Source organism: Bos javanicus, chromosome 1, assembly GCF_032452875.1.
Source record: "Bos javanicus breed banteng chromosome 1, ARS-OSU_banteng_1.0, whole genome shotgun sequence".
In the NCBI taxonomy this organism is placed as follows: domain Eukaryota; kingdom Metazoa; phylum Chordata; class Mammalia; order Artiodactyla; family Bovidae; genus Bos; species Bos javanicus.
In genome coordinates this window covers 96419109-96436352 of record NC_083868.1, presented here as the reverse complement: position 1 = coordinate 96436352, position 17244 = coordinate 96419109, and the positions used below count along the sequence as shown (strand labels likewise).

The window sequence follows — 17244 nt, the reverse complement described above, 5'->3', positions numbered from 1 at the left end:
CAGAGGGGTTATGTATCTTGACCAAAGCTGTACTAGCACGTGGTGGTAAAATTGGGACTTGCGCACATTCTCATAAACATTGAAAAAATCTCGTGTTTTCTGTCTACTTTTAAAAAAGATGAGGAAAAGTGCAAACCAGTTGAATATGCTAGAAACAGGCTATATGGGGCCAAAATAGGCTATGAAAATTCCGTACAGATTGTTTATCTAGGTGACTAAATAAAAGAATAATCTAAATTAATGGCTTGTTGAGAAAAAAAATTTTAAATTACCATTCATTAAAAAGAATCGTACTATTCAAATAAGCGTAGACTGACTTGTATGAAGACAGACATGGGATTGCTATGACCCCCTGGTGGAGAGTGTCATGGCCATCCAGTAAGTGCAGGGTGGACATGACTGAGGGGCTGGAGGACGATCATGGGGTGGCTTGGTCCCTCATAAAAGAGCACGGGTTGTGAGTCCGTGTGCATGACCACACAGGAGGAAAAGCTGCAATGTGGTAACAAATGATGTGCGTGTGTCATGCACTAAAATAACTTTTTTCAATTGTGCTTCTGTGGAGTAAAGTCTTTAAACTCTTTAAAATACCAAACAGCAACAGACTGAATCTCAGACTTTGTTGATGACTAGTTTCTACTGTGTGTTAGCCTTGGGACTGTATACATATGGGAGACACAATTTACACTGCTCTTCTCCTACTACATGAAACCATGGGCAGCATTTCCCTTAAAAAGTCATGTTTTAGGCAATGTGTCAGGATAGTAATATTAATACTGCAAATTGCAGGACCCTGTGCCATGTTCTCTAGATGCGTCACCTCATTTAATGACGATGATAACCCTATGTGATAGGTCCTCTTAGCCCATTTCACAGATGTGAAAGCTGAGGGCCGAAGAGGCTGCCCAACGTGTCCATTATTGCAAAGCGAACACATGCTAGAGCCAGAGCATGTGCTTGAGGGTGTCTGATTTTACCACATGACATTGCCTTCCACTTGAAGAGAGGAACGAGAGCAGAAAAAGGACCAGTGGCCTTCTTCCACATAAAATGAACCAATCTCCTTCACAAAGTAAAAATAGAAGCTCATCTATTATACTCATGCTTTAAAAAAAAAAGAATTTGTGCCCTTGAATGAAAACAGCATATGTATTTTAATATAAAACCCAAGGAAACAACATGTCCAGTAAATGGCAAATAATTGCTATTACATGTTACTCAGTTTCAAGCAGCTGTAAAAATTAGTTAAATTTACATGCTTTATGTATGAAAAGTATAATCTATTTGGTGAAGGCTAAAAGTCTATCTGCTTTACTGATTAGTAAAAGTTAGCATGACTTTCACTACAAATGTACAAAAACAAATCTCTACGTGCAGATTGTCAGAGAGTCTTGACAGTCTGCTTTTGGGAACTTACATGAGATGGTATGTAGATATCATAAGAGTTTCCTGAATCAACATCAATTACATGGAAACCAGTGTGTGAACCAAAAATAACCTTTAATCTTTGACCTTCTTCTACTGTGAGATCAACAAGCAGTGGCTTGTGCTGGAGATCTGCAAAAGACTTTAAAAATCACCCTGTGAGAGTCCACATCATGCAAAGACATTATCTTAATAGATTTTTCCTTTAGCTATTTCCTGTGGAAGTTCACGTCTGACTTTTCTTAAATTGAAAAGCTAGGAAATCTTTCTTTCAATTTTAGAGCTAGTCATATTCTGGCTCTAGGAGGAAGAGTCTAGCATCCATTCGTGCCCCTTGCTCTGCCCCTTGTCTTCCAGGGAAGAGAAGTTGGTTTACAGTTGTCCATTTTGATAGTGTTATCATATATTAAACATATGGTGCCTGGGTACTGCTGTTCTTTCCTGTTTATATCTGGCCTTTTCTCCAAGAAGGTCCGGTCACCTCTCTGGCCCCTCTCCTTCCTGAGTGACAGCCAGGCCCATGCATGGCTACTAACTGTTTAGGGACAGCCTGGGGAGGGGGTCAGCTGGGGCCAGTTCTGTGCTAAATAAGCCTGTTCTGAGTTATCGTGCCCGCTCTGGTTCTGACTGTCCTGGGTGAGTGATTGCCCATCAGATCAGCACCTTCTCTAGACTTAAGAAGGAGATTTGAGACTTGGGTTTGACCAACAGAGAGGGAAGGTTGAGGTGGTACATCTCAAGACTTGTGGTTTACATTGGTTAGCTGGGTTTACCTAGAAAGAAAACAAAGAGTCCCAGACACAGCTGTCAAAGTTCTGTGTGGGAGACGCTGAAGTCCAAGCCACAGGTAACTGTTCAGTCTCCCCTCCTTTTCCTCTGCCATTATTTCAACCCCACTCTACCTGTACTGGCCTGGAAATCTGGGAGAGAATCTGTGAAACCACAAGTGCCTTGGCCGCTTAACAGACTCCTCCTTCCTTTTTTACTAACATCATTTTCACGTATGGGAGGTTTGAGCCAAATCTCCTTGTCCCATAGGAGGGCTCAACCTCCTGCCAGCTCTAGACTTTTCCTATTCAAGTCCTTGCCTTGCCCGTCCCTCCTTCCAGGCTGGGCATGGTTTGCTGAACAAAGCATTCTGCCATCAGTTCTGCACTTTGGCTTGTACACTGATGGCAGTAACTTCAGAACTGGAACAGGCCTTGATTGAAAAGCTTTTGCAAAGAGAGATTTTGGCAGAACAGCAGCACCACTGTAGCTTTCAGGAGTCATCCCAAGTGTTATTACTAACTTAATGCAGCCCCAAAATTCTTCTCCATAAATGTGGGGTTATGGAGGGGTGCCCATTTCCATCGATGAACCCACCTTCCTGAGCACATCACAAATGAACTCCTTGTGCTGCTAAGAGAATAAGACAGAACTGGGGTGATTTGGCCCTGAAGAGGGGCTCATAATGTTCCCAGGGCAGCTTCTGCCCTCACATGGCTTAAATGGCAAGAAATAATACATAAAGGGTCAAAGAAAGATGAGAGTTGTAAAGGTGGGGAGAAAAGTGAGAGCCAAGGAGATATAAAGAGAGAGACATAGGCAGAGAGAAAGAATGAACAGAAGATAAATTAACACTGGCTATGGGTAGACTGTGTATCTGAAAACATCAGACTGCCGGTAAGTCCTGGTCCTTCTGGCATGTGGGGGTCAGCTTTCATGAGCTGAAGTCAATGGGACCAGCATCACTTGATACTATTTCTGTTGATTCTCATGAGTGATCAAGCCGACCACGGTGAGTACAGACTTAGACAAGATAAAAAATGAAAAAGCAATGAAAATTGAAGGATGCAGAGAACTAGGCCATTTCCACATGTGACTCTATTCAGTATTCACTTCATTGAAGTCCAATAGCAATGGGGATATATGACCATCAAGTGAGTTTTAGGGACTTTAAACCAAAAAGGCTTAAGAGGATTTTAAGATTAACAGACTCAGTTCAAACTTGAAATACAGTGCTGCTGTTGGTCTGCCTTTTTCAGAAGAAATAACAGACTTAGGTGGGGGTATAATGAATCTCACTGTCTAATATTACAATGAATGCTTTGCTCGGTAACCATTCCCCATTAAATGCCACTTAGAGGTGATGGTGCATAGACCTGAAACGGAGGAGGAAGGTGCACCCAAATTTTAATTTGATTAATTTAATAGCATTTGATAATACCCAGTCTTTACTTTTAGAATAACAAACAAGGGTTCCTACACTTTTAAAAGAGAATTTTTCTATATAGAAAACTTGGTACAAGTCTCTGTGTAAGATAGAGCAGTGTTACCTGGTGGAAACCTACAGAAACAAGCCCTTGTTAGGTAATCACATGTCTACTTACCTTAAATGCCATGAATTTATGATACGGTTTAGGAGCCCAAGCATATATCTCCACAGCATTCTTTAAGGCAATCACCAAGAATTTGATCCTTTCATATTTAACTGCAATAGAAACATTATGAGTTAAGTTTATTAATTTATTCCAGCTTCTGTGTTGATAAATGGTTCCCAGTGCCTCAGTGGTAAAGAACCTGAGAACCCGCCTGCCAATGCAGGAGATGCAAGAGACGAGGATTTGATACGTAGGTCTGGAGGATCCGCTGAAGATGGAAATGGCAACCCCCTCCAGTATTCTTGTCTGGAGAATCCCATGGACAGAGGAGCCTGGTGGGCTACAGTCCATGGGGTCACAAAGAGTCAGACACAGCTGAGCAGGCACGCACGCGCACACACACACATCACTCTATGTCACCCTAATTGAGGGTAGTGCTCTGGTGTGGGATGTTCTTGAAAGTGAAAGTCGCTCAGTTGTGTCCGAGTCTTTGCTTCCCCATGGACTATACAGACCACAGAATTCTCCAGGCCAGAATACTGGAGTGGGTAGCCTTTCCCTTCTCCAGGGGGATCTTCCCAACCCAGGGATTGAACCCAGGTCTCCTGCACTGTAGCTCTCCAGTGTGGGATATTCTTACAGGTATGGATTTAACTTCCTTTAGTGAACTTGTCTGCAGAATACCTGGGGCCTTTTGTTTCCTGCTGAAAGCTCTATCTAAAGATGTAACTGGTTAGGACTGTCTCTCACCACCAAGTCTAGATGTGAATTACTTATTTTAAGAAGAATCTGTATAAAAATCCTTCATGTTTCCTTACTTGGCTTTTATGTTCACTCACATGTAAGCAGCTGAGAGCTGGTATGGCAAGATGGCAGAAGAATCAACAAATGGGTAGAGATAGAATGTCTGCCGTTTGCTTATTATTCAAACTTGGATTCCAGTTATTGGAAATTTAAAAGGGACTAGTGCCCTTAACAAGAGACCCCAGAGAGATACCGTTCCCTTCCTAGTATGTGAGGCTGTCATAAAAAAGACAGCTTTCTATGACCCAGAAAGCAGGCCCTCACCAGACACTGAATCTGACAGCACTTTGATCTTGAGCTTTTCAGTCTCTGGAGCTTTGAGAAACAAACTCCTGTTGTTCATAAACCACCCAGCCTGTCATATTCTGTTATAGCATCTTGAACAGCCTAAGACAATACACATGGAGTTGCTTTAATTCTTTACTGGTCGCACAGCACGGTATGTGGGATATTAGTTTCCCAACCAGGGATGGGACCTGTGCCCCTTGCACTGGAAGGTGGATTCTTTTTTAATATATTTAATATTAATTAATTATTTAAATTAATTTAATAATAATTATTTATTTATAAATTATTTAATAATTTTTAATAAATTTATTTTTAATTGAAAGATAATTGCTTACAGAATTCTGTTTTCTGAAATATCAACATGAATCAGCCATAAGTATATATATGTCCCCTTCCTCTCAAACCTCCCTCCTATGTCCCTCCCCATCCCACCCCTCTAGGTGGATACAGAGCCCCTGTTTGAGTTCCTTGAATCATACAGCAAATTCCCATTGGCTATCTATCTATTTTACATATGGTAATATAAGTTTCCGCATTACTCTCTCCATACATGTCACTCTCTCCTTCTTCCCCTGCCCACTGTGTCCATAAATCTGTTCTCTATGTCTGTTTCTCCATTGCTGTGGAAGGTGAATTCTTAACCACTGGACTGCCAGGGAAGTCCCAGCAATTGTTTTACTTTATCTTTTATAAAACGTTTGAACACTCAGAGTATTCTGTATCCTAAAGAAATTAGCCCAGGATAACTGCTACGGTTTTTCCAGTGGTCATGTATGGATGTGAGAGTTGGACTGTGAAGAAAGCTGAGAGCTGAAGAATTGATGCTTTTGAAGTGTGGTGTTGGAGAAGACTCTTGAGAGTCCCACGGACTGCAAGGAGATCCAACCAGTCCATTCTAAAGGAGATCAGCCCTGGGTGTTCATTGGAAGGACTGATGCTAAAGCTGAAACTCCAGTACTTTGGCTACCTGATGCAAAGAGCTGACTCATTGGAAAAGACCCTGATGCTGGGAGGGATTGGGGGCAGGAGGGGAAGGGGACAACAGAGGATGAGATGGCTAGATGGCATCACTGACTCGATGGACATGAGTCTGAGTGAACTCCGGGAGTTGGTGACGGACAGGGAGGCCTGGAGTGCTGCAATTCATGGGGTCACAAAGAGTCGGACACGACTGAGTGACTGAACTGAACTGAACTGACCAAATTCTTGCTCTCTGAATTCTTTTTCTATAGCATACCTCTGCATATCCTGTCTTTAATGTACTTTCAACAACTTCTTCTGTAATTCACTTCCATATTTCTCAATGACATGCTAATAATGTTTTTTTTTTCATTTGTGGATATTATCTGATATTAGCTACTGACTCTGGAGCATGGAAAGGATCTTGTCTCTTATCACCGCCTCCTCTCTCTAGTTCTCTGTCTCTCAAATGTACCCATTTCTTCTTCCCTCACACCTCCAACACAGTTATAGTTACAATTTTTGGTTAAGTCAATATCTTGTGTTAAAATCATTACCGTTCATAGAGGAGACATGTGGTATACCCTTATTATAATTCCTTTCTTGTTTTCCCCAATTTTTTCCACTTCCTATTTTTTATACATCTATCTCTAAGCACATGGAAACTTGCTGTTAGTGTTATAAATGCCTTTAATACAGTCAAATATGACAGGTAATTTATTAGTAACATTTTTTTTCTTGGAGTTACCTCTTCCTGAACCCTCCATTGTCCCACTCTGGACTAATTTCTCTCTCTCTCTCTATCTCTCTCTCCACACACACACACACAAACTGGTTTTGTTTCTCTGGAGAACCCTGGCTAATACAGATGGGTTATAAATTACTAAGTGAAAAAAAATGTTTCCTTTAGAACTTTGAAGATCTTGCTCCGTTGTCTTCTAATCTTCCAGCATTGCTATAAGTCCCAGGCCATCTAATTCTGGGTCTATTATATATAAACTGTTTATTTACTTATTATTTATTTATGGTTGCATGGTGCAGCTTGTGGGATCTTAGTTCCCTGACCAGAGGTCAAAACTAGACCTTTGGCAGTGAGAGGGTGGGGCCCCAACCACCAGACCACCAGGGAATTATTTACCTGTAATTTGAAAGCTTTAAGAGCCTTCTCACTTCCTGGGTACTGAAATCTCATGTTGCTGTGTCTTCTTGTAAGTCTTTTTTCATTCATTTTTCAGTATTTCATTCATTTTCATATACTGGGTACTCAGTGCATCTTTTTATTTGGAGATTTTTGAGGTCTTTTCTTGTATTTTTTCTTTGGTGCCTTCTTCTCCTTCCATTTCTTAATTTCTCTTTTTCCTAAAACTCATGTAACTTAGATTTTGAACCACTTGGATTGAATCTTTTTGTTTTCTTACCCATCCTCTCCTTTTTCTTCCTTTCTTCCATTCTCCTTTTTCATTCCATTTTCTAGGACATTTCTCATCTTTATCTTCCAAACCTTTTATTATACTTTTTATTCCTGCCTATATATTTTAATTTCCAAGGTGTTTTCCTTGTTCTCTGAATGACATTTTCCAACCTTGTTTCATCTTTTTTTTTTTTTAAACCCTATTCTTCTTTTATGGAAATGGTATTTCTAATCTCCCTGAAGTTATTATAGTTTCTTAAAAAAATTTTTTTTTGTTCCACTCTTCATTATCCTTGTTTCCTCTGAAGTCCCTTCTTTCTAAGTTTCCTTCCTATGAGTGGATTTCCCCACTGTATGCTGTTGTGGGCTTATCAACTGATGGGCTTCACTTTTAAGGTGGTTAGATAGCATGCTCTTTTCACAATATGTCAAATATTAGTACCTGAACATCTTTTCTTTCTGGCCATTTAGCTAATCCAAAGACAATCGTTCAATCTCTTGCTTGGGGATACAAGCATGCCTGGCAACAATTGGGGAGCCACGCAGGATAAGGTGTGTGTGTGAATAATAATTCATTATTCCCCATAAAGAGACTGGCTGTGTCCACCTTTCATCTGCTGCAGTCAGGGAGGGTGGCTGCCTGACTGAGCTCTGTAGGATTTGCTGTTCAGAAGCTTTCCAACAATCCTCCCATTTTTAGTCCCACCCTCACCTCCACCTCAAATACACTGGGGGCCTCAGGTCCTAGACCTTTCAGGTCCTAGGCCTTTCTGAGTTCTGTCGAGTGACTGGGTTGATTTTGATGACTTTCCTCAGAGCAGACTTAGAATTCAGCATTTACTGATCAGTTAGGTCTATTCCAAGTCATCTAACTACTCTTGTTCAATTTTTTGACATCTCTTGTTATCTGGTTTGTCTTCTCCTGGTCCCTTTGTCCTTGTGGGTTGATAGCATTTTTATTCCTTTATTGTCATTTTAATGGGTCTTTGGGAGGAGTCTAGGACTTTATTCTGAACGCACTCTTTGAACTTCATTGATCTGACTTTTGGGGAAATAATGCAAGCATATTTAAGGTTCCAGCAGTGTCTTAAACTGGTCACAGATGCATCACCAGTATCTGATAGAAAAAAACTGAATGAAACTTAACTGAATAGTTTGGATTGAGCAAACAATTCCACATCTTGAGACTTACCAACTTTGTAATGTATACAGCCTTCCAAGTCTCCCACAGTGATCCAGCCTTGTTTCTTTTCTACTTCTGGGTCATTGTGTAGTATTCTGTTTCTTAACCATGAAAGATAGTAAACTCGTAACTTATTCTTCTTTCCTGTTAAAATAACAAGAGCTTTAATTTCAAGGTCTGGAGACAGCTTTTTCTCTTAATCCTTCCCATCTCCATTTTATTTTTATTTACAATTGTATGCATGTGTGAAGGCGTAATAACCAGCATCATCAAAGATTTGCATCTGCCAGAACTTATGATTAAAACAGCTTTAAGTGTTTTGGGCAAATAATCATTGTATAATTTGGCCACCTGATGCGAAGTGCCAGCTCATTGGAAAAGACCCTAATGCTGGGAAAGACTGAAGGCAAAAGGAGAAGGGGGCAGCAGAGGATGAGATGGTTAGACGGCATCACTGACTCAATGGACATGAATTTGAGCAAGCTCCAGGAGACAGTGGACGACAGAGGACTGGTGTGCTATAGTCCATGGGGTCACAAAGAATCAGACATGACTTAGTGACTAAAGAACAACAACAACTTTTTACTTTCTGGTAGCTTCTTTTTTTTTTTTTCTTTTACATGAACTCTATTTTTGAATATTTATTTATTTATTAAATTAATTTTAACTTATTTGGCTGTGCCAGGTCTTTGGTGTGGGATCTAGTTACCCTGCCAGGGACTGAACCTGGGCCCCCTGCATTGGGAGCAGGAAGACTTAGGCACTAGACCACCAGGGAAGCTTATTTGAGCAAGCTACTCTTATTCACTCCTCCCAATGCAAAGGGCAATGTCTGCTCAGTAAGACCTAATTCTGTAACAGAAGAGTTGATCAGCATTCCAAAACATTCTAATCCAATTACATGAAGGAGTGTTGACGGACATTTTAGCATATTCCAGGTGTGACCGCCTTTTCCTCATCTTCTACCCAACACACCATATGTTAATGCAGAGCCTCTTACTCGCCGCCTCTCTTACTTTAAAGATGACAGCTGGTCGTAGTTTCATTTTACTAAACAGAAAAAGGCATTGCATAAGGATATGAGAAACAAGTTCAGTGAAGGCAATCTGGGCTCAGAAAATAGCCCTGGAAGAATTTATGGTGCTGAGATCCCTGAAAGAAGTACCAAACAGAAATAAGAATGGACAAAAAGATGTGTACTTGTGCAAAAATGTACAAGTTCCCCTTGGGAAATGTCGGTAAAGTGATCCTGGAGTAAAGAATCCTTAGGATGACAAGAAAACACCTTAAATAAAAACATTGAGGTATATACAGGAGTTAAATTTAATCAACCATCCGAGATTATCTAAATACCAGATAAGAAACTGTCCTTTAGGGTGGCTTTTTCTAAGTGATCAGAAATTTACCCACTTCTTAGGTACTTACTTTTCCTTTGATTTCTTGTCAAAAAATATGTTTTGCAGATGTGATATATAACAGAGGAAGAGAATTCATTAAAGCACTGCACACTGGATTTGACAGAAGAATATATTTATTACTGAAATTAAGGGAACCACTGTGCAGTTATTATTCCTCTTTGCAGCCAAAGGCCTTGAGTATGCATTGATCACAATAGCCAGGATGGGCAGGAGGCTGGTGCTTTCTTTTCCCTGTGCCAACACAGATCAGAGGGCACTTCAAGAATCTTTGGCTTCTATTTTCATTTTCTTCTTTCCCTACCCATGTGCTTCATGATAGCAGGGAATACACTTTTAAAAATGATGCATCACATAATGAAGCTTGAACATGAATTTTCTGATATCATTTCCCCTTTTGGTAGGTGTCTGGCAGATGTATGGCTGTAAATTTGATTTGGAGGTGCAGCAATCAAGAACTCAATACCCAGAATAAAGGACTGTGTTAGTTCATTAGTCGTGTTCTACTCTTTGCAATCCCATGGACTGTAGCCCGCCAGGCTCCTCTGTCCATGGGATTTTCCAGGCAAGAATACTGGAGTGGGTTGCCATTGCCTTCTCCAGGGGATCTTCCCAACCCAGGAATTAAACCTGGGTCTCCTGCAATGCAGGCAGATTCTTTACCATCTGTTGCTGCTGCTGCTGCTAAGTCACTTCAGTTGTGTCCGACTCTGTGCGACCCCATAGACAGTAGCCCACCAGGCTCCGCTGTCCCTGGGATTCTCCAGGCAAGAACACTGGAGTGGGTTGCCATTTCCTTCTCCAATGCATGAAAGTGAAAAGTGAAAGTGAAGTCGCTCAGTCGTGTCCGACTCTTAGAGACCCCATGGACTGCAGCCTACCAGGCTCCTCTGCCCATGAGATTTTCCAGGCAAGAGTACTGGAGTGGGTTGCCACTGCCTTCTCCTCTTTACCATCTGAGCCACTAGCAAAGCCCAAATAAAGGACTATATTGAATTAAATGATAATATAGGAAGAATTTACTTGGTTAACCTTTGCTTGGGGAGGATAAAAAGAGACGAAACTAAGCATTCAGTTGAAAGGTAAAAGACAGAACCGTGGCATCTCATGAAGGTATCTTCTCAAAACAGAAGCACAGCTTAAGAGCTAAACCCTATTTGAGACTCAACCCAGGAGGAACCCAATGTGTCTCTTTGAGAAACAGAAGCTGGTTCTCCAGCTTGGCTGCACAGTGGAGACACATCAGTAGCCACCAAAGCCTCTGTGACCCGGGTCACATCCCAGACTCTGACCCACTAGTCTGGGGGCATCCTAGATCTCTTCAGGGGGTTCTAACGTGCAGGGGTACAGTTGGCTTCATACCGGAAGGGATGGGAGGGGGCAAGAGGGGCATTATTTATCAAATTCCTTCAAACACCATCTGTAAGGAAAAACTTTCAACAGACAGAGTCTTTCAGGTTACATTTCTAACCTGTGAGTAGTAAGGCCTTCACTATTGTCTCCATATTTTTTATTTATTTACTTGCCGCGTCGGGTTTTAGTCACATCATGCGGGATCTTTGGTTGTGGGGCACGGACTCTCTAGTTGTGGCACGGGCTCAGTACTTGCAGCATGTGGGCTCAGTACTTGCAGCACATGGGCTCAGTAGTTGTAGTGCGTGGGCTTAGTTGCTCCACAGCATATGGGATCTTAGTTCCCTGACCAGGGATTGAAACCTAAATTTCCTGCAATGCAAGATGAATTCTTTTTTCTATTTGTTTTTCCACATTGATTAATTGTATTATTTGTATTAAAATATCGTTGATTTACAATCTTATATTGGCTTCAGGTGCACAGCATAGAGATTCAGTATTTTTATGGACTGTTCTACATTAATGCAGGATGAATTCTTTTTTTTTTTTTTTTTGCAAGATGAATTCTTAACCATTGGAGCACCAGGGAAGTCCCTGTCTCCATCTTTTTTAAGGCTCTTTTTGTGAACCAGAAAGCTGCGGAGTGTAGCAATAATGATTCCTACAGTCAAATCTCCTCGAAGACGCAATCACCTAAGGGCCAGCAGCACTCACTATAAGCTAAAGCAGTTCTTACAAGAAAAGAGACCAGAGAAATTTCTGCTTACAAAATTTCTCACTCCCAGAAGCCTACATTTTTATATTCTCCTTCTGAGAACAGACAGTGGTGACTGGAGTGCAGACACCTTAAAAAGATCCTTGCTGAGTCCCAGTAGAGGTAAAGCCCCATAAGCACAGAGCTATCACGTCTCTGTCTGATTCAGATTTTGGGCAGAGGTGAGAGACTTCCCTTGGAAGGTCAGAATCTCCAGAGTTAGAAAATATGGGTGATGTCACTCGCTGCGCTGTCGTAATTCACCATGCCACCTGCTGGTGGGACGAGCAGAGCTTACTATTTCTTCAGAAGTGAGGCGATCACCTTTCCCACCCGTGCAGACCTGGTCATCTCACAACATACCTGATATTGTCACGAGGACATTCAGTCCCTCGAGCACATCCATCTGCTGAAATCGCCTCCGGTTGATCAGATTATAAACTTTGCCTTGCCCACTTCGGTCCAAAAGCATCAGGCCATTTTCGGTTCCCACCAGGAGGTTTACACCTGCAAATTTATGAAGGGTCCCAAGACTGACTCTTACAGGCTTTATTCTTCTGTGTCTGGGGTCCCTGTAAAACCTAAGAGCTGTACCTTGTAAATATAAACTAGTGAGCAAGTAGGCATACCACAGTAGACAGTGTAGAAGTAGAAGCTCTGAGATAGTAATTAAATCACTGTTGCTCTAGTAATGAAATTACTTTTCTTTTATAAAGTGGAACCAGCATTCATTACATGAAGCTGCTCTACTGCCTAGAATAGTGTTCTTGAGAGGAGCCTGAGGCATGGCTGTAAAGCCAGCACAATCTGCCTTTATTCCTTTCCTGTGACACCCACCCTTTTCTTGGCTCTCTCGGTAAATCCCCCTTGAGACTTCGCCAAGCTTCACCCCACTCATATTCATGCAGTGGTTCCTGGTCCTCTCACCTTTCACATATGCTCACACTGTGGGCACATGGTAGGTGAGTACTGAGTGGGAGCTACATCTGTTGCTGGTTTCAGCCCATCCCTGTTGTGCAATAAGATCATTTTGGATCTCCTTCTGTTATCCTGAGTATATCAGTTCTTTCTAAATATAAAATTGCTCTTGATCTTTCTTGAGGCCAAGACAGCCCCAAGTCAGGACTCTAACACCCATGATTGAATCAACAGTCTTCTGATGGTAAGATTCCTCTTCAATCCATTAATGAATGTTACAAGCACCAACTTACCCCACAGAGCTGCACAAAGTATTTCTGAATTGAATCGCTTCTTATATTTTCTGATCTCCGGTGTGTCGCTATGAGGCCGAATGTTGGTTGGGTTTACATTTACCACTGAAATCTTTCTTGCTTCATTTAGTTTGGCCTGTTCTTGCCTAAGAAGTTCGCTAGTAAACAGAGCTTTGAGAAAAAGAATCAAAGAAATCAGTGGCATCTTGAAATATAAACCAATGGAGACATGGAGAAGGGGCTTCAAAACACTAGGATTTTTCCTTGTTTAGTGTGCTTTATAATAAAGGCAAAGAAATGCTGAAACTATAAATATTTTACACTTTTTTTAGTAGAATCAAGTACAAGTCATTCATAAAAGCAGTATTTTATCTATTAGTAAAACAGGTTTATAGACACTACTTGAGCAGTTGGGGGAATTAATATTCATCTCATAAAATTACATATACCATCCCCATCTCCTGTAATATAGGCAGGAAAGATTACTTTTTGAAATGCCACATTATCCATCGACAAACTGGACTAAGGTGAGTCTGATGATTAGTGAGTTGCAGAATTCTAGAAAGCAAGACTCTCCTCTAAATCAGCCGGACTTTTGCAGTGGGAAGCACACACCTAGAACTCAACACAACTCAACACGCATTTATTAAGTATCTATGGCGTGCACAGCATTGTACCCAGAAACTGCTTTTGAGAAATAGGTGGTGAGTTTGGAGATCTCGGAGGAACAGCTTTTCCCAGGGCCCCTGGATACCTCTGGGTTCCTACCAGAATCAAAACAGAAAAGATGAAAAAAAAAAAAAAAAAACCAAAAAACCCAGAACTTTGAGGAATCCGATAAAAAAATTAAAAGTCTTCCTTTTAAGACAGGGCCTAAGCAGTTAATGGCTAAACTACTGAATGAAGAATTAATTTTTTTTTATCAGGCCATATCAGAACGGAAAAGCAAGCTGTTTCTAAAATATCGGGGACTTCTAGCTTACCCGCAGCTGATGATTCCTCATCCTCTTCATCTTCATCAGTGGGGGATGTCTGGTATACCCTGGGGTCCACAAAGGGGGTGAAGGAGGCTTTGGTGCTGCTCCCCAGGCCATACTAGTCAATAAGCAAGAAGATTAAGAAGAGCAGATAGGTAAATACCACAGTAACCAACAACGCTAACAATACTCTGCTTGGGCTTTAAAATTAGTAAGTGAAAGTGAAAGTCGCTCAGTTGTGTCCAACTCTTTGTGACCCCATAAACTGTATAGTCCATAAAATTCTCCAGGCCAGAATACTGGAGTGGGTAGCCTTCACCTTCTCCAGGAGATCTTCTCAACCTAGAGATTGAACCCAGGTCTCCCACACTGCAGCCAGATTCTTTACCAGCTGAGCCACAGGGGAAGCTTACTAGAGAGTCTTCAAACTATCCAACTGTATACACCCTAACCACCAAGTCAAAGTGTGTGCTTCTCTCTCTAGCTTCTCCTGGTATTGGTTCCTTACTAACCACTAGATCTTGGTAGGAGTTCGTGAATTATCAGACTGCAAGAGCTGCAGCGAGCAAATGACATTATGTGCCACATGTGGTACCTTACTATCTGGTAAGATAGCTGTGGAGACAGAAAGATTATCACTCTCTCGAAGTAAAAGCAACCTCCCACTGACTAAGTAGTCTTAAGAAAAGTAGACAAATTGGCAATGAGTTAAGTAAGCACGTGGACATAGCAGCACTTCATCCTGGACACTCGAGCCACTCGACTCCCTCCTGGCCCATTTGAGGCCTTTCATGCTGGCCTGGTGATGCAGGTGGACTGGTGTTGACTCAAGAAGCCTTAAAATCTGCAATTCAGAGACAATTTCTTCCAGGGAATAAAGATTTTTTTCCTTCTCATGATGGTTTCCTTAAAACAACTCATACTTATATGCTTTTTGCTCTATCTAGGGACCTCATGAAGATATGAGGCTTGCAGGCACCTTGACAGCCTACTTAAAAAATAAACTGAGGGGCCTGGACAGCACTGTTCAACTATGAAATCAGAACCAGACTAGGAAACACTAAACTTTCAAGGCTTCATGTCATGATATTCTACATCTGACTTTTGCCAAAGGAGTTTCAATAACCATCTCTTTGTTTTGTCTCTTATTGTCAAATCCTTTTAATATCACCAACAGATTTCCCTTTCTTGTGTGATTTGGAGTTTAGGAAGATGAATACTTTGAGAATGTATATATTTTTATTTTTCATAAACAAACCACTTCAATCTTATTTCATCTGTTGCTGCTGCTGCTGCTAAGCCGCTTCGGTCGTGTCCGACTCTGTGCAACCCCATAGACGGCAACCCACCAGGCTCCCCCATCTCTGGGATTCTCCAGGCAAGAACACTGGAGTGGGTTGCTATTTCCTTCTCCAGTGTGTGAAAGTGAAAAGTGAAAGTGAAGTCACTCAGTCGTGTCCGACTCTTAGCGACCCCATGGACTACACCCACCAGGCTCCTCTAATTAATGTAAATATAAACCTCAAACATGAACACAAGAAACATCTTTTGGGGGGATAAATGTCTTTAAGTTTTCATTTTTTAAAAAGGTTTTATGTAAAAATAAAACCTGTATCCCCAAACCCCTAAACACATGAAGAGAAAACCACAAAAGCCCAATCTGATTCAATATTTCCCCTTCATGTTATGAATCCAAACCATTTCATCCTTCACAAGGTAGGATTCCCCCTCCCAAACAGAGCACTTTCACAGACATCCTCTCCTTCAATCTTTAGAAGTCTGTGAAGGAGGTGTGGCAAGTACCAACATTCCCACTTAGAGCTGGGGAAGCAGCAGAATTTTAAGCAGAGTCCAACCACACAGAATCCTCCTTGGTACCCAAAGAGGTATTCAGATAGGAAAAACCTGTCCACGGTGCATGAAGCTGTAATATTAATAGAATGCTCTGTGTTCTTTTCCCTGCAACAAATAAAGTTCATCTGCTCTATAACTTTCGAATCCAAATGGTGCATTATAAAAACTCAGCGTTTGGACAACATCAAAAACAGCAGTGCATATGCTATATAAATACATGTAGAGTCTATGGAGAAGGAAATAGCAACCCACTCCAGTACTCTTGCCTGGAAAATCCCACGGATGGAGGAGCCTGGTAGGCTGCAGTCCATGGGGTCGCTAGGAGTCGGACACGACTGAGCAACTTCACTTTCACTTTTCACTTTCATGCATTGGAGAAGGAAATGGCAACCCACTCCAGTGTTCGTGCCTGGAGAATCCCAGGAACGGGGGAGCCTGGTGGGCTACCGTCTCTGGGGTCACACAGAGTCAGACATGACTTAAGTGACTTAGCAGCAGCAGCAGCAGAGTCTATGGTGATTCACAGGACTATTCATTCGTGAAACATGACCAAGCAGCATGACCTCATCCAACCTGCTCGGTCAAGGACATGCACAAGCACTGCCTAACAGTCTGCTTTTATTTTGGCTTTTTTCCCAGACTCCTTTCTGTGGAGGAAAGATAATATCCCATTTCTCCCTTTCTTGAGCGATTTAGAGTTTAGGAAGATGAACACTTTGAGAATGTATCTACTTTTCATAAACAAATCATTTCAACCTTATTTCATCTAAGTCAAATTTAGTTTGACTAAGTTAATGTAAATATGAACCTCAGTTATTGGCCTTGGAATCTCTACAGGCTGAAGTTTTCATCCCTAGCCTAAGAGACATGCTTAGTCTCTCAGTCATGTCTGACTCTTTGCGACCCTATGGACTGCAGCCCTCCACGTTCCTCTGTCCACGGGGTTTCCCCAGGCAAGAGTACTGGAGTGGGTTGCCATGTCCTCCTCCAGGGGATCTTCCCAACCCAAGGATCGAACCCAGGTCTTCCGCATTGCAGTAGATTCTTTACCAGCTGAGCCACCAGGGACGCTCAAGAATATTGGAGTGAATAGCCTATCCCTTCTCCAGGGGACCTTCCTGACCCAGGAATCAAACTGGGGTCTCCTCCATTGCAGGTGGATTCTTTACCAACTGAGAGACTGAGGTCCCAGTTCTGGTCCCAGGTCTGTCACAAACCAGCTGTGTGCCTTGGGCAAGGTACTTAA

General features: G+C 41.7%; 1 protein-coding gene across 9 annotated transcripts in view; it reads right to left on the bottom strand.

The window, feature by feature from the left end:
* The window catches only part of TNIK (TRAF2 and NCK interacting kinase), a 410943-nt gene that overhangs the window by 5702 nt on the left and 387997 nt on the right, over positions 1 to 17244 (bottom strand). For 5 of the 9 annotated variants that reach the window (XM_061415948.1, XM_061415997.1, XM_061415957.1 and 2 more), the window contains 7 exons: positions 14151 to 14262; positions 13845 to 13931; positions 13168 to 13338; positions 12320 to 12463; positions 8444 to 8578; positions 3798 to 3898; positions 1418 to 1567 (listed from right to left, as the gene is read on the bottom strand). In XM_061415948.1, coding sequence (XP_061271932.1) covers positions 1418 to 1567; positions 3798 to 3898; positions 8444 to 8578; positions 12320 to 12463; positions 13168 to 13338; positions 13845 to 13931; positions 14151 to 14262 — 900 coding nt within the window. The remainder of the gene's footprint in view (positions 1 to 1417; positions 1568 to 3797; positions 3899 to 8443; positions 8579 to 12319; positions 12464 to 13167; positions 13339 to 13844; positions 13932 to 14150; positions 14263 to 17244) is intronic. The other 4 variants (XM_061415967.1, XM_061415990.1, XM_061416004.1 and 1 more) reach the window with 1 other exon arrangement.